Source organism: Tamandua tetradactyla, chromosome 3 (assembly GCF_023851605.1).
Source record: "Tamandua tetradactyla isolate mTamTet1 chromosome 3, mTamTet1.pri, whole genome shotgun sequence".
Classification (NCBI taxonomy): domain Eukaryota; kingdom Metazoa; phylum Chordata; class Mammalia; order Pilosa; family Myrmecophagidae; genus Tamandua; species Tamandua tetradactyla.
The window spans coordinates 15,114,661-15,135,665 of NC_135329.1; the positions used below are offsets into that span (position 1 = coordinate 15,114,661).

Below are 21,005 nucleotides of genomic sequence, written 5' to 3' on the forward strand. Positions count from 1 at the left end.
TTCTGTTGCCCTCTTCCCTTCCCCTTGAATCCGACACATTTTGCACATTTTTCAGTTTCACTGCATGCAAATTATGGCAGTTGGCACATTCTAATTTTTACATCTTATATGTATTTAGTGATGACAATAATGATGATTAATTTGGGATGAGGATTTTATATTGCTGGGCTTTGTGGTGTGTAGCATACATTGTTGTCTTTAGAACCTATATTTATAGAAACTTAAAAAAAATACCTAAATGCAATAAGACTGAAAACATAAGACACGATATTTAATAGTTGTTTTAAAGAAATCATGGTTTTACAGAAGAACCAATTTTAAAAGGTCATTAAGTTTTTCATGGTTTAAAATGTTTATTTGTAAAAATATTTTTACCATTTAGTTATAGGGACCATCCTAATTATATTGGAGCAGCATATCGTGGAATGGCATGCAATCCAAAGTTTGCTGCAGGCATTGCTCTGGTATGCATTATTTTTAATCTCTTTAAGCAATTACATCACATTTTAAAAGTTAATATCCATCCACTGCAAGAAATAAAATGATATGCAGTGTTTCTCCCAAGCAGTTTTGTCAATACTTATAAAATATTCATTTAGATTTTGAAACTCGAATATTATTTTTAAAATAAAAGAAGTGCCGGTTACAAGGTACTACATTGCTCTTAAAGAATTTGATCGTTTCTCTTAAAACAATTTTTGAGGTAAAAACTGGTTGTGAATTCAATACGGTTAGAATCTGAGTATCCTTTCTAAACATTCACTTGCAAAACAGTATAGTTGTTGAGGTAATGCTCCCAATTTTCAAATTTTTTTTTGAATTTTTTTGAATTTAATTAAATACAAATTTAAACATTTAAGATGGTGTTAATCTTATCATATTGCAAAGCTATTTGTTTGTAAAATACTCTCACTCTTAAAGAGCAATAAAATTTGTTTCATTTTTCTTTTCCATATCCTTAGAAAACATTAGCTTTCATTGAACGTATCTGAAATTTGTATTTAAGTAATTTGGCCAAAAATGCTTCAGAAGATTGAATCAGTGTAAAAATAAGCTAGACTGGTGCACAGCTGGTTCAGTGGTAGAATGCTCGCCTTCCATGCAGGACACTGGGTTCAATTCATGCACCTAAGGAAAAAAAATAAAAGTAAAAAGCTAGACAACAATTCTGCTTTTCTCTTTTTTTTCCTTCTTAGTATGCCAAGACAGTCACTTTAGAGGCATTTTCAGTTGTTATGGCACAGTTGCTTGGAATTAACCTGGGATTAATATATGATGATGTCTACAATTGTCACTGTCCAGGAGCCACCTGCATAATGAACCCTGAAGCCATGTAAGTTGTTATCTTGATCAGATCTCTGTCTCCTCTTGGGGAGATGCTTTTATTATATTGGTGTATAATCTTTTGCAATAGCGCTCAAGGACGAATATTTTTATTAAAGATGTATTTGTTTATTTAAAACCTGTTAGAATGAGTACAGAATGTTATAGAAAAAATGTACTTAATAGTTCTATGCTGAATGTTGTGGTGTAGAAAAAAAATTGGATATTGTTGATGAGTATTTGGGGTTTACCAGGGTCTTAAGCTAAAATTCCTTCCTTTCTTCATTCTTAAGTTTGTAGTGAGAATCTGCTGTGTCCCAGGAGCTGTGCCAACTGGTCTTACCAAAAACAGTAACAACATACACACACAAACAACATCAACAACACAAACCAAACAGGTAGATTTGTCCTAAATATATTATTCCACTAGATACAGAAAATATTAAAAAGTAGAATAAACAAAATACAAGCAGCTTATGACAGGTGCCAAGAAGGGAACCACAGGATGCTGTTATAAGGAATGCATGGGGAGAAATAACTGTTCCTGATGAAGTGGTTTAGGTAAGTTTCTCTGAAAAAAAAAAAAAAAGATATTTATATTGAGACCTGCAAGAAAAGCAATGAATCTTGACATGTAAGTAACTTGTGGCAAAACTTTTCAGGGTCAGCAAATAAAATGATACTTGCATAGGAATTAGCTTGTGCTGTTCAACAATCATTTGAAGCAAAGTGATTGAGGGAGGGAAAAAGAAAGTTAAAAGACGATGAGGCTAAAGAACAGTGAGTCAGGGGAGAAAGTCTGTGAGGTAATACAGGAAAGACAATCAAGTACAGGGGAGAAGATGGTGGCAGCAAGGTATTCTACCCCCGCCAAATTCTCATACAAAATCGAACAGTTAGGAAAACACACGAACAACCAAAGACCATACTACATGTTCCCCAAACACCCTGGTATAAAGAAATTGTAGGGCTATAGGCTGTAGAATATTCTGCCAAGAAAGTTAGAACTGAGTGGCCAAATTGATTTTGATTTGAGGACAAGCACCTTTTATGGGGGAAACAACAGTAATAACAGTAAGATTCAAATACACACAATCCAGGTAGGGCCTTCATTGTTTACAAAATTAAAAAATAATAATGTTGCCAAATAAGACCATACATAAGCAGACCATTGGGACTTTTTAAAATAGTGAAATGCAGAACAGAATTCTATAAAGCAATATGTATGCCTCTCTACGCATAGTTTTCCAAGGAAATTCATTTTCTATTTTTCTTGGCAGTAGTACAATTAAACAGTAAATTGCAATCAGAATTGAGCACCTGTTAACAATAAGAAACATGCTTCTCCCTTTCTTGACTCCAGTAGGTGAAATAGAATTTATAGCATTTTACTGAAGTGTTGCTTTGACAACTGACTTTATTTCCACCTATCTGAGGACTATGATTTCATTTTAGACGTTCCCGTGGTGTGAAGTTTTTTAGCAGTTGCAGCATAGATGGCTTTAAACGTACAGTGTCACAGCCTGAATTTGAATGTCTCCAGAACAAAACTGTTTCCAAAGTGGTTATTCAAGGAAAACAAGCTGGTTCTTGCGGCAATGGAATTTTGGAAAAATCAGAGCAATGTGATTGTGGCAGTCCACAGGTTAGTGACCACTGTTAGTAGTATGTAGAATACGTGTTTGTGCATTTTTCATGTTGCGTTATCAATATAGATGCAACATAAAACAAGAGGCCCTTGTTTTTCAAATGTTGCACTATTGTCTCACATATCGAATATAGGGAGATATGGGCGATGGGATAACTGATTCAACCCCAAATTTGAAGCATTTAAAGAAGTAAATGTAGGGTAATTTCAGACTGGCATAAAGAAGTAGATTTTCTTAATTATGTGGCCTCTGAAAATGCTACTACTGCTTTGTCCCCTCATATCCAACAACATAAGGATCGGTAGCGTCAGTGGCGTCATCACCGTTTGAATCATCCACAGAATTCCTCCCAAATGGCTGGCTGCATTGTTTCACTAGGTTACTGAGGGATTGTTGTTGACTTCCTCATCTGCTATTCTCAGGTCTTGCTTTGTGGGAAATTCAATTATTTTAACTTGGTTTCACAGAACTGAGATAATCCTAATCCTTGATGCATTGGTATAAATGAACGTGACCTAACAATAACCCAGTAATGATACAGTGATGGTCCCTCTCTTTTTTATTCCTCATTCTTCCTCTACGCAAGAGGTAAATACAATCCAGACTTTTTCACAATATGTTTAATAAGATCTAATCATAGTTTTAATTAGCTTTCCATTTTAGAATATAAAAATATAGTTCAATGTTCTGGCATAACTTTTTTTTTTTTTTTTTTTTTTTTGCACGGGCAGGCACCAGGAATCAAACCTGGATCTCCGGCATAGCATGACATTTTGTAATGTTCTATATTATTGATAATATCCATGTAAGTTAATTGATTCTCACGGATTTGAAATCATTAAGTACGCAAATCTGTAATTATTAATCTTTCTTCCCGTTCATGGGCATTTAGAATGTTCATAGATTAAGTTTCCTGTTCTAAACAATTTGTTTTGTCTTCAACTTAACTCCTGATGCATACGAGTCTCCTGGCTACAATATATAGAGATACGGAATTTCTAGGTTATGAAACAGCTTCCTGAATAATGTCCATTGTTTTTTCCAAGGACTTAGGCTAATTTCCATCTCCAAAGGTTATGTACTGCTAATAGATCCTGTTTTTCTAATGCTTTAATCCTCCTTGTCTGGACCATCACTTGTAGTTTCTTTGTGTGTTTTGTAATATTTTGTTGACACTTGAACATTTTGGTATTTCAATGTGTTATCACTGGAATTTAACTCTGAGGCATCTGTTCCTTAATTTCCTATCAATAGATCCTATTTTTTCTTTATTAGAGAAGTTGTAGGTCTACAGAAAAACCATGCATAAAGTACAGGATTTCCATTTATAATCCAATTATTGAAACCATGCACTGGTGTGATACATTTGCTACAACTGATGAAAACAAATTTTTATAATTGTACTGTTAACTATAGTCCATGGTTTAATTTAGAGTTCACTGTCTGTGCAGGGTAATTCCATGGAATTAAAAAAAAATTTTATTGTTACCATATATATAATCTATCATTTCCCTTTTTGTTCACATCAGATGCATATTTCACTGCTGTTAATGGCATTCACAATATGGTGCCAACATCACCACCATGTATTATCAAAACATTTCCATCATTCCAAATAGACACTCTATATATATTTTTTTTTCTTTTTTTTTTTTTTCACTCTGTATATTTTAAGCCTTAACTTCCCATGCCTATCTACGAACTGTCCCCTGGTGACATATATTTTAGATTCTGACCCTACGAATTTGCTTATTCTAACTGTTTCAAATCAGTGAGCTCATACAATATTTGTCCTTTTAAGTCTAGCTTATTTCACTCAACATGGTGTCTTCATGGCTCATCTATGTTGTTGAATGTATTAGGACTTCATTCATTTTGACAGTTGAATAATACTCCATTGCATGCATATACCACATTTTATTTATCTTTTCGTTGTTTGATAGACACTTGGGTTGTTTCCGTCCTTTGGCAATTGTGAATAATGCTCAATATCAGTGTGCAAAGATCTGTTTGAGCCCCTGCTTTTAATTCTATTGGGTATATACCTAATAGTGTACATACTAGGTCATATGGCAGTTCTATACTTAGGTTTCTGAGGAGCTGCCAAAAATGTCTTCCATGGTGGCTGCATTATCCTACATTGCCACTAGTAACAAATGAGTGTACCTATTTTTTGCTTCCTCTCCAGTACTTTTTGTTTTCCATTTAATAGCAGTCATTCTAATGTGTATGAAATGGTGTCTCATATTTGATTTGCATTTTCCTTATGACTAATGATGTTGAATATCTTTTCATGTGTTTTTTGGCCATTTTTACTTTTTCTTTGGAGAGCTGTCCACTCAAAACTTTTCCCCGTTTTTTATTGGGTTGCTTGTCTTTTTGTTGGTAAAGTGAAGGATGTTTATATATATTCTAGATATTAAACCTTTATCAGATATGTGGTTTCCAAAGAATTTCCCCCATTGTGTAGGTTGTCATTTTCCTTTCTTGATGAAAGTCCTTTGAGCTTCAAAAGTTTTAAGATTTGCTGAGGGACAATCTATCTATTTTTCTTTTGTTGTTTTTGCTTTGGGTGTAAAGTCTAAGAAACCATAACACCAGGTCCTGAAGATGTTTCCCTACATTTTTTTGTAGTAACCTTTAAAGAATTTATTTCCACTTCACTCACTTATTATATTTCTGAAATGGGAATATATACATTATTCATCAATGAAGTCTTCATGCTTTATTTTTAAAATTACTCTACTTGCAGAAACTTGAAAATCATTCCAATTTAATGAAAAAATGTACCACAGTATCTTTCTTCTGACCTTACGATTCAAAGTATAATCAAAATAGCGTTCTTCCAGTAGCCACACCTTCAACCAAAATTCAGAACTGCAATCTCATAAGCTTAATAAACTGCCGTATTCTAAGTTTAATTCCCTTATTATTGACACTGAAAAATGAAAATATGGTGGCTCCTAAAACAAGGCAGACTAGCAACTGGTGCGGCTTTCTCTTCTGGACACTAAAACTTTGCCCTTGATTATTATTTTTATTTTCTCAGTCCAAACAAAGACAATTGCTCCAACTAAAAGAAAGCTTTATGAACATTTGACGTTTAATATTAATGGTGCTTGCTGGTATTTGAGAACTCCAGCAATGAGAATCAGAAAATGACCCACAATTAAGAAGCACTTTACCCTAAAGGACTTACTACACAGTGGAATCTGGTATCTCACATCAACAGTGTTTTTGATTAGGTGATGATTTTCATAAACATTAGCACCTCATTTAAATATCTGGTAACACTTTGCATAAACAATAAGGGATGGAAGACTAAGCTCCAAAGAGAATTATGTGATTCACATGATATAACATTGCAAGACAAGACTCAGGCATAATGAAGATTAGGGACCCATTCTGTTGATTTCCAGTCTCCAAGAAGATGTTCTTCTATATGGGCCCCATCCTCTTAAAACTTGATTCTTTGTTCCCAAAGCAAGCAAACAGCAGCTGAACATTGAAATGGACTCCTGCTTTACAGATGCTTCTGTTAAATGCACTGGAAAACTAAGAAAAATTCCAAAAACATCAAAAGAGAGAGGGTTAATCTGTTTAAGAAGTACTAAATGAAGTCCAATTTCAACTTGTAAAATTTTGGTGCAGAACTGATGTCTGAAATCCAGGAAGTTTAATTTTCATCATAATTTAGCAACCAGCTATGCATTTTGGTGAGTTTTCACAAGCTGCACTCTTGACCTGAGTTTTGTAGGAGATGGGGATGCTGTAGCAGGTGAGTCAATCCCTCCATCAAAGAACTTGGTGATGATGCCAGATAGGGAACTTTCTTCTAAAGAATCCGCCCCCCCCCCCATTTAAATCTTCCTTTCCTCCTTAAATCAACTTTATTTTCATTTTCATCTTCTGATGATCTTTTCCTGGATTCTGAAAAAAACGTCACCTATTTTATGAGCTTCCAATCCACTCTCCAATTCTCTTGAACTTTTAATTTCTGTTCCAGGAGACTTTCTTTCAGATATATTACATTCCCCTGTTGTCCGCTTCACTTCAGCTTGTGATGGACCCGAGTTAGCATTTTCAGGAACAGCTCTTTCTACATTTCTGCTCAAATTAATAGTCTGAAAGTTCCCATAACTGTGAAAACTCTCAGTCCTTCTTGCCCTTGCCAACTCAGGACTTTCTCTGTAAGGCCTCATGGAACCCTAAGTAGCTGCTTCGTGAATGGGTTCATGGTGTTGAAGCTGAAGGCTAGAATTTGAATCCTGCAGACAGCTATACTGAACCACAGAAGCTGCCGGACTGATGTTAGGAGTAGCACAGAGAGATGTGCTCAGATCGCACTGATCCAGTAACTTGAGTAGATCTTCTTCAGATAGACCACCTATTGTCCTTCCCCTCACTTTAGTTAACCATATCCATAGCAGTGTTGGATCCAACATTTGAAAGCTGCCATTTATATGGCCTGTAAACCTCCGCCTTGAGCCCATCCTATTGGACCTCTCACATTCTCTCATGGTAAATGAGGATATTGTGGTGCAGTCAACAGCTTGGATTTCACATATTCTTCTCAAGTAGTTTGACCCAACAGTGTCAAAACTAGTTTGTTAGTAATGGGAACAACTTCCTGCTATCCAAAAGGCCCTATGTCATTTCCAGAAGAATAGCTACCATGACATTGTCTCCTCTAGAGAAATTATCTTTTTTTTTTTACCCCTTACACCTCCCTTTCACTGATCACCAGCATTTCAATCTACTCAATTTATTTTAACACTTGTTCCCCCTATTATTTATTTATTTTTAATCCATATGTTTTACTTGTCCATCGATAAGGTAGACAAAAGGAGCATCAGACACTTGGCTTTCACAACCACACAGTCACACTGCGACAGCCATATCATCATACAATCATCTTTAAGAAACATGGCCATCGGAGCACAGCTTCACATTTTCAGGCAGTTCCCTTCAGCCTCTCTATTACATCTTAACTAAATGGGTAATATCCATTTAATGCATAAGAATAACTTCCAGGATAACCTCTCGACTCTGTTTGGAATTTCTTAGCCATTGACACTTTATTTTGTCTCATTTCACTCCTCCCCCTTTTGGTCCAGAAGGTTTTCTCAATCCCTTGATGCTGAGTCTCAGCTCATTCTAGGGGTTTTCTCAATTCCTTGATGCTGAGTTCCAGCTCATTCTAGGATTTCTGTCCCATGTTGCCAGGAAGGTCCACACCCCTGGGAGTCATGTCCCATGTAGAGAGGGGGAGGGTGGTGAGTTTGCTTGTTGTGTTGGCTGGAGAGAGAGGCCACATCTGAGCATCAGAAGAGGTTCTCTTGGGGGTGACTCAGGCCTAATTTTAAGTAGGCTTAGCCTGTCCTTTGCGGGATTAAGTTTCATTTGAACAAACCCCAAGATTGGAGGCTTGGCCTATTGCTTTGGCTGTCCCCACTGCCTGTGAGAATATCAAGAATTCTCCACTTGGGGAAGTTGAATTTTCCCCCTTTCTCACCATTCCCCCAAGGGGACTCTGCAGGTACTTCCCTATTCACTGTTCAAATCACTCTGGCATCTATCTGGGCATCACTCTGGACAAACATACAAAATCTCATGCCCTACTCAAGATTCCAAGTACTATGGTGTTCATTTAAGCCGTTCACATAAGTTGTATTAGAAAATGCACTAGTCAAAATATAAATTTTGCACCAAATAAACATTTTTTGCTTGTCAGAGAAATTATCTTGAATGATGCTAAAGAGGAGAACCTGGCTGAGTAGAGGTCATGCTTCTGAACTGTGTTACTGTCTGTGTATGACATGACGGTTATCTGCCAGATAGAAATGATACGTTTCTCTGATAGCATTATTTTTGTAATAGGACTTCAATAAACTGTGAAAGTCTGGAAAAACTGACCCTCCTCTTTCTGCATGTTGTACAATTACTGTTTCTGCCTCAGAGCTCATACCATAGGCAATCTCAGTCCATTTACCACTGACATTTGTTTTGGGTGTGAGGTAAACACTCAGAGCAGTAATAGCATCATTTGAGGGATCATGATAAAGTTCAGTTACAAGAGCATTATCCTTCCTTCACAAAGGGAATTTTGGCACATCAATGTAATATATTGATCCATTGTTATATTCTAGTAGAAGGAATGACCCAATAGCATGATAACTAGTTATAGGAACAACATCTTGGGCTTGCCAGTGCTGAGTGACAGCATTTGACACTTCCATCTTCCCTGTATGTCTTGTGGCCACCCAACTGGTTACCTATAAAGAAGAGAGCATCTACAGGGACACCATGGCTGAACATTTATATTTCACTTCCACTTCCACCATCTTGAACACTCCACAGAATGATGCTACTCTCTGAGGCAACAGCAACCATTTCACCCTTGTCTCCATGTGGTCCTCCCACCACTTTTGCATTTGAAGTCACTTGTTCAACAGTCAATTCCAAATATGGGCATGTTAACACTTGTTGCCATCCTGATGATTCTTTGATTCTGTAACACATCAGATTGAACCTTGGAGCCACAATCCAGTTGTGATGACCAGCCACTATTAGCACGTTTTTGGGATTCACGGGAAATCTAAGCCTAACAGTCCCTTCTCTGGTACCACTTCCCCAGGCTCCATCTTCTGTAGAATTCAGTCCGTTTCTGGAACCAGCAGAGGTACTCCCTATGTTGTTTATTTTAGGACTAGGAATGCCTGGTGGAGGCATGTAACCATGAAAGAGGACACTGCCACAAGATGAATGCTCCAATTCTTCACATGATAGAAACCTTCTTACTAATGGAGTAATTCCATAAAATTCTGCTTCCTGCCTTAGAACAGTAATACTCACTGCTCTTAACTCTAGTTCTTTTGTCAGAAAAAAATTTTAAATGGGTGCAAATGCTGCTGGATCTCTATCAATAAATATAGCACCAGTTTCATCTCCAGTTGTTGAAATTCTTCCACTCAGTAAACTGGTAAAAAAAAAGAAAGATCTGGAACCCACATAAGAGTTTGTCTTGAGGTACTAAATCTGGTCGCTCCTACCTTCAACTGACAATGTCTCCGCTGCCAGCCGCCACAAATGGTATATTTGTAATTTTTGCTTTCCACATATTCAATTTCTATACACTGATTTATGCCCCTTCATTACCACTTCACTTCTTATTATACTGTCTTGAACCATCCATAAAATGTTGACTGGAAGAAGTGAAAGTAGACACCCTTGTCTTATCTCTAATATCTGGAGAGTATTTTAAACATTTCAAGTGTATTTCATAATGTTTGCTGCAGGTTATCTGTAGACACCTCTATCTGTCTTGGTCTTCATCCTGAGAAGCAAAACTATGTATGTTCATATAATTTCATTTACATAATTACATGTGTATCGATTATATGTAATATAAATTAATATTTAAGATTTTATTAATATTTTAATAGAAAACTTACACTATATGAATATCAATAAAAATAGAGAGATTACAGGAGTTGGGTCAGATGATTATGGGGGCTGGATAAGTAGTCTCCATGAGGCTGTTTCCGTGTGTTACGATGCTATCTGAAGTTCACAGGCTATCATTTAGGGAGGGACAGCATGAGCAAGCTATAACCTCATGAGCTAGAACATAAGCTAGAACCACACAAGGATGGACTGAAATCCTTTTTCATTCCTGTTGCCTTTGGACTTGGAAAAGGAATACTCTGAAGAGGAGGGACCATTTGTCACAGAACTGAACACACACACACACAGACCCTTTGCTAAGAAGTCAGAGAAGCTGAAGGAAGATTCAGGAGGAGTTTTTACTCCAATGCGATGAATCAGCAGATCAGCAAATGTGCGTATGCTGCTTCCCATCTGTTCTCTAATCCTGGAGAATACCTCATTGTAGTCACCTGCACAGGAAACGTAAGAATATGGAATCCTGAGAAATATAGTTCAGCCTACCCAAACTGACAGATTATAAGCCATGATAATAATTTTATTAGATTAAGTTTTTCTCTGTTCCTATTTGGAATTATATTGTATTTTAAATAACTTACATATAGTGGGATATTTTAAATTATATATTTGTTATATATATTTCCAGTTGTCTTTCATTGTGGTCACAGAATACATTCTGAGTTTTCAATCTTTTGAAAATTGTTGAGGCTTTCTTGGTGACAAAGTAAATGGCCAATTTTGTAAACGTTCTACATGCGTTATTGCTGTTTGTTTTTCTTATTGTTTAAAATGTTAAGAGAAGTATTTTAAAATTCCCCACAAGGATTATGGACTTTATCTTTTTAGTTATTTTAATTTTTGTCATGCATTTTTTTTCAAGCTACGTTATTTGGTCCATGCAAATTCAATATTGTGTTATTTTCCTGGAAGATTGATTCAGTTATCTTTATGAATTGTCATTCTCTATACATGATATTTCTTTTTACATACAACCTACCGTGTTAAAGTCCTGTGGCTGCCATAACAAATTACCACAGTCTTGGTGACTTTACACAACAGGAAATTATTCTCTTGCAGTTCTAGAGGCTTGACGTCTGAAGTGAAGGTGCTGGCAGGGCCATGCTTCTTGTAAATCTCTAGGGAATAGTCTTTCCTTGCCTCTTCCTAGCTTCTGATGTTTTCCACAATGTTTGTGTTCCTTCATCACTTCAATCTTTGCCTCTTTCTTCAAATGAATTTCTTCCCTCATTGTCTCTCTTTGTGTCCTCTCCTCTTCTTGTAAGGATACCAGTTATTGGATGGTCCCAGGCTAATCCATTATGATCATCTTTTTAACTTGACTATGTCTGCAAATATGGTCATATTCATAGATACCAGAGAATAGTAGATCAATATATCTTTTGGGGGGGACACAGTTCAACCCACTATATTTACTTTGTATGATATAGCTACACCAAAATTTTCTGTTTTTTTTTTTTTCTGTTTGTGTGTAGCTCTAGAAGTACAAAATAATACATTAAAATTCCAGAAACACCAAAAGATGTGATATGAGTGTAACGGTACCAGTTGTTCTTTTCTCATAGGGATGTTTTAGAGGCTGAATTTGGGCAAAGATGAGCTTTTGCCTAGTAAGAGGATCTCTGTCAAGAGAAATCACAAAAGCTTTTAATGGTTGTGTTGGGTGCAGTGACAATTTGTGTACTTGAAGGACCTTGCACATATATATTAAAGAACATATGGGTGTTTCTGGTTTGGAATATTATGTAAAATGTAACCAAGTAACATTCATGTGTAAATCTTTGGTTGGGCATATGTCTTCACTTCTCTTATATAATTGTACTGATAATTTATAAGAAATTTCCATTCTGTATTCCATATGGTGGTATAATCTTACATTCCAACTATGTATTTATGAGAGTACTAGCTTTTCCTCATACTTGCTAACATTTGATATTGTCATTCTTTTTAATTTTAGTCATGTAAATGTGTACCAGTATCTCATTGTGGTTTTAATTTGCATTTATCTAGTGACAGATTATGTTGTGCATGTATTCGTGTGCTTATTGGACATTCATATGTCTCCTTTTTTTCTTAATAATGTCTTTTGAAGAGCTAAAGTTTTGTTTTCTTTCATGTATTGTGCTACTTATATCCTCTCTGCCCCAAGATTATGAAGAATTTCCCCTATGTGTTCTTCTAGAAGATTAATGATTTTAGGTGTTATGAGCATGTCTTGACCCATTTCATGTCAGTTTCTGTGAATTTGTAAAGTAAAGACCAGGGGATATTTTTCTCCATATGGATATACAGTTGTTCTAGCCCCATTTGTTGAAAGGGCTATCCCTTCCCCATTGAATTCTGTTAGCATCCTAATGGATATAAATCTATATATCCATTTTTTAAAGATATAAAGATATATTTATGTCTTTAACACGTGTGTTCATTGGTCTATTTTTCTATCCTTACCAATACCAGCTTTCCTTATAGTAAATCTCAAAATCAGGTATATGAGTCTTCCTGCTGTGTACTTTTTTATCAGAATGTCTGTGGCCATTTTAGGTTTTTGCATTTCCATTTTAAACTCTGCTGAGATTGACTTGGACTGTTTTGCATCTGTAGATGAATTTTTTTTTTTTCAGTTTCTTTTTTTTTTTTATTAATTAAAAAAAGAATTAACAAAACAATTAGAAATCATTCCAATCTACATGTACAATCAGTAATTCTTAATAACATCACATAGTTGATTATTCATCATTTCTTAGTACATTTGCATCGATTTAGAAAAAGAAATAAAAAGACAACAGAATAAGAATTAAAACAATAATAGAAAGAAAAAAAACAAAAAAAACAAAAACAAAAAACCTATACCTCACATGCAGCTTCATTCAGTGTTTTAACATAATTGCATTACAATTGGGTAGTATTGTGCTGTCCATTTCTGAGTTTTTATATCCAGTCCCGTTGTACAGTCTGTATCCCTTCATCTCCAATTATCCCTTCTTTTTTTTTTTTTTTTTTTTTTTTTAATTAACGGAAAAAAAGAAATTAACCCAACATTTAGAGATCATACCATTCTACACATGCAATCATTAATTCTTAACATCATCACATAGATGCATGATCATCATTTCTTAGTACATTTGCATTGGTTTAGAAGAACTAGCAACATAACCGAAAAAGATATAGAATGTTAATATAGAGAAAAAAATAAAAGTAATAATAGTAAAATCAAAACAAAACAACACAAAACAAAACAAAAACCTATAGCTCAGATGCAGCTTCATTCAGTGTTTTAACATGATTACTTTACAATTAGGTATTATTGTGCTGTCCATTTTTGAGTTTTTGTATCTAGTCCTGTTGCACAGTCTGTATCCCTTCAGCTTCAATTACCCATTGTCTTACCCTGTTTCTAACTCCTGCTGAACTCTGTTACCAATGACATATTTCAAGTTTATTCTCGAATGTCCGTTCACATCAGTGGGACCATACAGTATTTGTCCTTTAGTTTTTGGCTGGATTCACTCAGCATAATATTCTCTAGGTCCATCCATGTTATTACATGGTTCATAAGTTTATCTTGTCTTAAAGCTGCATAATATTCCATCGTATGTATATACCACAGTTTGTTTAGCCACTCTTCTGTTGATGGAGATTTTGGCTGTTTCCATCTCTTTGCAATTGTAAATAATGCTGCTATAAACATTGGTGTGCAAATGTCCGTTTGTGTCTTTGCCCTTAAGTCCTTTGAGTAGATACCTAGCAATGGTATTGCTGGGTCGTATGGCAATTCTATATTCAGCTTTTTGAGGAACCGCCAAACTGCCTTCCACAGTGGTTGCACCCTTTGACATTCCCACCAACAGTGGATAAGTGTGCCTCTTTCTCCGCATCCTCTCCAGCACTTGTCATTTTCTGTTTTGTTGATAATGGCCATTCTGGTGGGTGTGAGATGATATCTCATTGTGGTTTTGATTTGCATTTCTCTAATGGCCAGGGACATTGAGCATCTCTTCATGTGCCTCTTGGCCATCCGTATTTCCTCTTCTGAGAGGTGTCTGTTCAAGTCTTTTTCCCATTTTGTAATTGGGTTGGCTGTCTTTTTGTTGTTGAGATGAACAATCTCTTTATAAATTCTGGATACTAGACCTTTATCTGATATATCATTTCCAAATATTGTCTCCCATTGTGAAGGCTGTCTTTCTACTTTCTTGATGAAGTTCTTTGATGCACAAAAGTGTTTAATTTTGAGGAGTTCCCATTTATTTATTTCCTTCTTCAGTGCTCTTGCTTTAGGTTTAAGGTCCATAAAACCGCCTCCAGTTGTAAGATCCATAAGATATCTCCAAACATTTTCCTCTAACTGTTTTATGGTCTTAGACCTAATGTTTAGATCTTTGATCCATTTTGAGTTAACTTTTGTATAGGGTGTGAGAGATGGGTCTTCTTTCATTCTTTTGCATATGGATATCCAGTTCTCTAGGCACCATTTATTGAAGAGACTGCTCTGTCCCAGGTGAGTTGGCTTGACTGCCTTATCAAAGATCAAATGTCCATAGATGAGAGGGTCTATATCTGAGCACTCTATTCGATTCCATTGGTCGATATATCTATCTTTATGCCAATACCATGCTGTTTTGACCACTGTGGCTTCATAATATGCCTTAAAGTCAGGCAGCGCGAGACCTCCAGCTTCGTTTTTTTTCCTCAAGATGTTTTTAGCAATTCGGGGCACCCTGCCCTTCCATATAAATTTGCTTATTGGTTTTTCTATTTCTGAAAAATAAGTTGTTGGGATTTTGATTGGTATTGTATTGAATCTGTAAATCAATTTAGGTAGGATTGACATCTTAACTATATTTAGTCTTCCAATCCATGAACACGGTATGCCCTTCCATCTATTTAGGTCTTCTGTGATTTCTTTGAGCAGTTTTTTGTAGTTTTCTTTATATAGGTTTTTTGTCTCTTTAGTTAAATTTATTCCTAGGTATTTTATTCTTTTAGTTGCAATTGTAAATGGGATTCGTTTCTTGATTTCCCCCTCAGCTTGTTCATTACTAGTGTATAGAAATGCTACAGATTTTTGAATGTTGATCTTGTAACCTGCTACTTTGCTGTACTCATTTATTAGCTCTAGTAGTTTTGTTGTGGATTTTTCCGGGTTTTCGACGTATAGTATCATATCGTCTGCAAACAGTGATAGTTTTACTTCTTCCTTTCCAATTTTGATGCCTTGTATTTCTTTTTCTTGTCTAATTGCTCTGGCTAGAACCTCCAACCCAATGTTGAATAATAGTGGTGATAGTGGACATCCTTGTCTTGTTCCTGATCTTAGGGGGAAAGTTTTCAATTTTTCCCCATTGAGGATGATATTAGCTGTGGGTTTTTCATATATTCCCTCTATCATTTTAAGGAAGTTCCCTTGTATTCCTATCTTTTGAAGTGTTTTCAACAGGAAAGGATGTTGAATCTTGTCGAATGCCTTCTCTGCATCAATTGAGATGATCATGTGATTTTTCTGCTTTGATTTGTTGATATGGTGTATTACATTAATTGATTTTCTTATGTTGAACCATCCTTGCATACCTGGGATGAATCCTACTTGGTCATGATGTATAATTCTTTTAATGTGCTGTTGGATACGATTTGCTAGAATTTTATTGAGGATTTTTGCATCTGTATTCATTAGAGAGATTGGTCTGTAGTTTTCTTTTTTTGTAATATCTTTGCCTGGTTTTGGTATGAGGGTGATGTTGGCTTCATAGAATGAATTAGGTAGTTTTCCCTCCACTTCGATTTTTTGGAAGAGTTTGAAGAGAATTGGTACTAATTCTTTCTGGAACGTTTGGTAGAATTCACATGTGAAGCCATCTGGTCCTGGACTTTTCTTTTTAGGAAGCTTTTGAATGACTAATTCAATTTCTTTACTTGTGATTGGTTTGTTGAGGTCATCTATGTCTTCTTGAGTCAAAGTTGGTTGTTCATGTCTTTCCAGGAACCCGTCCATTTCCTCTAAATTGTTGTATTTATTAGCGTAAAGTTGTTCATAGTATCCTGTTATTACCTCCTTTATTTCTGTGAGGTCAGTAGTTATGTCTCCTCTTCCATTTCTGATCTTATTTATTTGCATCCTCTCTCTTCTTCTTTTTGTCAATCTTGCTAAGGGCCCATCAATCTTATTGATTTTCTCATAGAACCAACTTCTGGCCTTATTGATTTTCTCTATTGTTTTCATGTTTTCAATTTCATTTATTTGTGCTCTAATCTTTGTTATTTCTTTCCTTTTGCTTGCTTTGGGGTTAGCTTGCTGTTCTTTCTCCAGTTCTTCCAAATGGATAGTTAATTCCTGAATTTTTGCCTTTTCTTCTTTTCTGATATAGGCATTTAGAGCAATAAATTTCCCTCTTAGCACTGCCTTTGCTGCATCCCATAAGTTTTGATATGTTGTGTTTTCATTTTCATTCGCCTCGAGGTATTTGCTAATTTCTCTTGCAATTTCTTCTTTGACCCAGTCGTTGTTTAGGAGTGTGTTGTTGAGCCTCCGTGTATTTGTGAATTTTCTGGCACTCTGCCTATTATTGATTTCCAACATCATTCCTTTATGGTCTGAGAAAGTGTTGTGTAAGATTTCAGTCTTTTTAAATTTGTTAAGACTTGCTTTGTGACCCAGCATATGGTCTATCTTTGAGAATGATCCATGAGCACTTGAGAAAAAGGTGTATCCTGCTGTTGTGGGATGTAATGTCCTATAAATGTCTATTAAGTCTAGTTCATTTATAGTAATATTCAGATTCTCTATTTCTTTGTTGATCCTCTGTCTAGATGTTCTGTCCCTTGATGAGAGTGGTGAGTTGAAGTCTCCAACTATTATGGTATATGAGTCTATTTCCCTTTTCAGTGTTTGCAGTATATTCCTCACGTATTTTGGGGCATTCTGATTCGGTGCGTAAATATTTATGATTGTTATGTCTTCTTGTTTAATTGTTCCTTTTATTAGTATATAGTGTCCTTCTTTGTCTCTTTTAACTGTTTTACATTTGAAGTCTAATTTGTTGGATATTAGTATAGCCACTCCTGCTCTTTTCTGGTTGTTATTTGCATGAAATATCTTTTCCCAACCTTTCACTTTCAACCTATGTTTATCTTTGGGTCTAAGATGTGTTTCCTGTAGACAGCATATAGAAGGATCCTGTTTTTTAATCCATTCTGCCAATCTATGCCTTTTGATTGGGGAATTCAGTCCATTGACATTTAGTGTTATTACTGTTTGGATAATATTTTCCTCTAACATTTTGCCTTTTGTATTATATATATCATATCTGATTTTCCTTCTTTCTACACTCTTTTCCATATCTCTCTCTTCTGTCTTTTTGTATCTGACTCTAGTGCTCCCTTTAGTATTTCTTGCAGAGCTGGTCTCTTGGTCACAAATTCTTTCAGTGACTTTTTGTCTGAGAATGTTTTAATTTCTCCCTCATTTTTGAAGGATAATTTTGCTGGATATAGGAGTCTTGGTTGGCAGTTTTTCTCTTTTAGTATTTTAAATATATCATCCCACTGTCTTCTAGCTTCCATGGTTTCTGCTGAGAAATCTACACAAAGTCTTATTGGGTTTCCCTTGTATGTAATGGATTGTTTTTCTCTTGCTGCTTTCAAGATCTTCTCTTTCTCTTTGACCTCTGACATTCTAACTAGTAAGTGTCTTGGAGAACGCCTATTTGGGTCTAATCTCTTTGGGGTGCGCTGCACTTCTTGGATCTGTAATTTTAGGTCTTTCATAAGAGTTGGGAAATTTTCAGTGATAATTTCTTCCATTAGTTTTTCTCCTCCTTTTCCCTTCTCTTCTCCTTCTGGGACACCCACAACACGTATATTTGTGCGGTTCATATTGTCCTTGAGTTCCCTGATACCCTGTTCAAATTTTTCCATTCTTTTCCTGATAGTTTCTGTTTCTTTTTGGAATTCAGATGTTCCATCCTCCAAATCACTAATTCTATCTTCTGTCTCTTTAAATCTATCATTGTAGCTATCCATTATTTTTTCTATGTTTGCTACTTTATCCTTCACTTCCATAAGTTCTGCGATTTGTTTTTTCAGTTTTTCTATTTCTTCTTTATGTTCAGCCCATGTCCTCTTCATGTCCTCCCTCAATTTATCGATTTCATTTTTGAAGAGGTTTTCCATTTCTGTTCGTATATTCAGCATTAGTTGTCTCAGCTCTTGTGTCTCATTTGAGCTATTGGTTTGTTCCTTTGACTGAGCCATATTCTCAATCTTTTGAGCGTGGACAGTTATCTTCTGCTGCTGGCGTCTGGGCATTTATTCAGTAATATTTTTCTGTGAAATCTCTGGGTTCTGTTTTTCTTATCCTGCCCAGTAGGTGGCGCTCGTGGCACACGTTTGTCTGCGGGTCCCACCAGTAAAAGGTGCTGTGGGACCTTAAACTTTGGAAAACTCTCGCCGTCCTGGGGGTTCGCTAGCCGAAGCGGCTTGAGCCGGCCCGGGGTCCGAATGCAGGGAGGGTTGCTGGTCGCCGCAGCCAGGGAAAGAGCCCATCCGAATTTCCTAGTCGGCCCTGGGCAACAAGCGTGGCGGGAGGGCGCCAGAGGCAGCGGCCCGCCCGAGAGAGTGCACGTTCCCCGGGAGTCACGGGTTTGGAAGGGGCCTCCCGCACCCGTCACCGTTCTCCGCGGCCTGGGGGTTTCCGATCCAATTCTCTCAGTTGGTCCGGGGGCTGCGCGTGGTGTGGGCGCCAGCCGTCTTTGTTTCAGGGGACCGCCTCTCCAATTCTCCCAGCCGGCCCGGGAAGGGGGAAGGGAGTAACTCCGGCCGCTTGCCACCCCGCCCGGTAAGGCCCGCACGCCTCGGCGATCTCACCCGAGCTGCTTCTCTCAGCCAGCCAGCCGTTCCAGGATGGGGTACGCTGTCTTTTTTATCTCTGTTGTGGCTTTGGGCGCTTTCTGTATCGTTTCTACTCCCCTAGTAGGTGTCCTGGAGAAGAAACTAAGATCCGCGCGTCTTACTAAGCCGCCATCTTCCAGGAAGTCCTCTGTAGATGAATTTTTTGAGAATTGACATTTCCAATCCTTGAGCATGATATATTAGTCCATTTGTTTAGGCTCCCCTAATTACTTAAATTTAGTACTAAGCACTCTATGTTTTTGAATGTTATAAATTACATCTATGTTTTTAATTTCAGCTTCCAGTGTTTTCTTTAGGCATATAGAAATAGAATTAAAACGTGATATTTACTGATTACTTCTATGAAGACAGTTTTATTTTGGAAAATATCTGTAAAAAGACAAAATCAAATTAACAAGGAATCCTAATGAATATATGAAAAAAGTATGCTTTTTAATTTTTATCTAGAAATAGGGAAACATTTCAATATTCCATCAACATATTCCATCAACAAATAGAGAACATTTATAATACATTAAATATTGGAGACATTTGAATGAAGTTTAGGACATCTATGATCAAAAAACTGTTCTTTTGGTAACTCAGATTTCTCAACGATGAGGCACATTTACCTTTTTACAATTCTGGCCTCTGTTTCCATGATGGAATTCCATTCCCAAATTGCCAAGTCATCAAAACTGAAGTTTTCAAGCCTAAGATTTTTTTATAGATCCCCATGGAGCACTGTCAAATACATGGAACACTGTCAAATATTGGTCTCCACTAGTTCTCTCTTTGAGTCTAGTCTATGGAAATTTCCCTTTCATACCATGTGTTTTGCTTTTTATCCAATATTAATATTAAGTATGTGCTCAATCTTCCATTTAACTAAATGCTATTGATTTGATACAAATCTTTCCTTAAAATATTTATGGTTTGAAAGAATATGCATTGTTCTTCATAATGAAACACGAAAATGGAAGACAAACAATGAATAAAATCTGACTCAGGTAAATATAAAAATGTTATATAATAAAGTTTTTTTTTGTTTGTTTGTTTTTTTTGAGGGGGAGAAGAAGAAAATGAATGCCATATTATATTATCACTTCCTATCTGCCAGGTCTTTAAAATTCTTATAATGTGAGTAGGATTATGTTTCTGTTTGTTTTGTTGGGTTCATTTGTTTTTTTTTTTTGTTGTTTGTTTTTATTAATTAAAAAAAATTAACTAACACAAGATTTAGAAATCATTCCATTCTACATATGCAATCAGTAATTCTTAATATTATCACATAGATGTATGATCATCATTTCTTAGTACATTTGCATCGATTTTTAGAAAAAGAAATAGCAAGACAACAGAAAAAGAAATAAAATGATAATAGAGAGAAAAAAATAAAAATAAAAAATACAAAAAATATATATATAAAAAAAACAAAAAAAACCCAACCAAGCAAAAAAAAACCTATAGCTCAGATGTAGCTTCATTCAGTGTTTTAACATAATTACATTACAATTAGGTAGTATTGTGCTGTCCATTTTTGAGTTTTTGTATCTAGTCCTGTTGCACAGTCTGTATCCCTTCAGCTCCAATTACCCATTATCTTACCCTATTTCTAACTCCTGATGGTCTCTGTTACCAATGACATGTTCCAAGTTTATTCTCTAATGTCGGTTCACATCAGTG

At 36.0% G+C, this 21,005-nt stretch overlaps 1 protein-coding gene and 2 pseudogenes across 4 annotated transcripts in view; 1 reads left to right on the top strand and 2 right to left on the bottom strand.

Annotated features, from left to right (window-relative positions):
* Window positions 1–21,005, top strand: part of LOC143677056 (A disintegrin and metallopeptidase domain 3-like) — a 78,759-nt gene that overhangs the window by 32,161 nt on the left and 25,593 nt on the right. For all 4 annotated transcript variants that reach the window (XM_077152548.1, XM_077152547.1, XM_077152549.1 and 1 more), the window contains 3 exons: window positions 383–464; window positions 1,197–1,333; window positions 2,779–2,968. In XM_077152548.1, the coding sequence (XP_077008663.1) occupies window positions 383–464; window positions 1,197–1,333; window positions 2,779–2,968 (409 nt within the window). The remainder of the gene's footprint in view (window positions 1–382; window positions 465–1,196; window positions 1,334–2,778; window positions 2,969–21,005) is intronic.
* On the bottom strand, window positions 6,677–7,887 carry LOC143676692 (BTB/POZ domain-containing protein KCTD3 pseudogene; annotated as a pseudogene).
* LOC143676693 (BTB/POZ domain-containing protein KCTD3 pseudogene) lies at window positions 8,662–10,092 on the bottom strand (annotated as a pseudogene).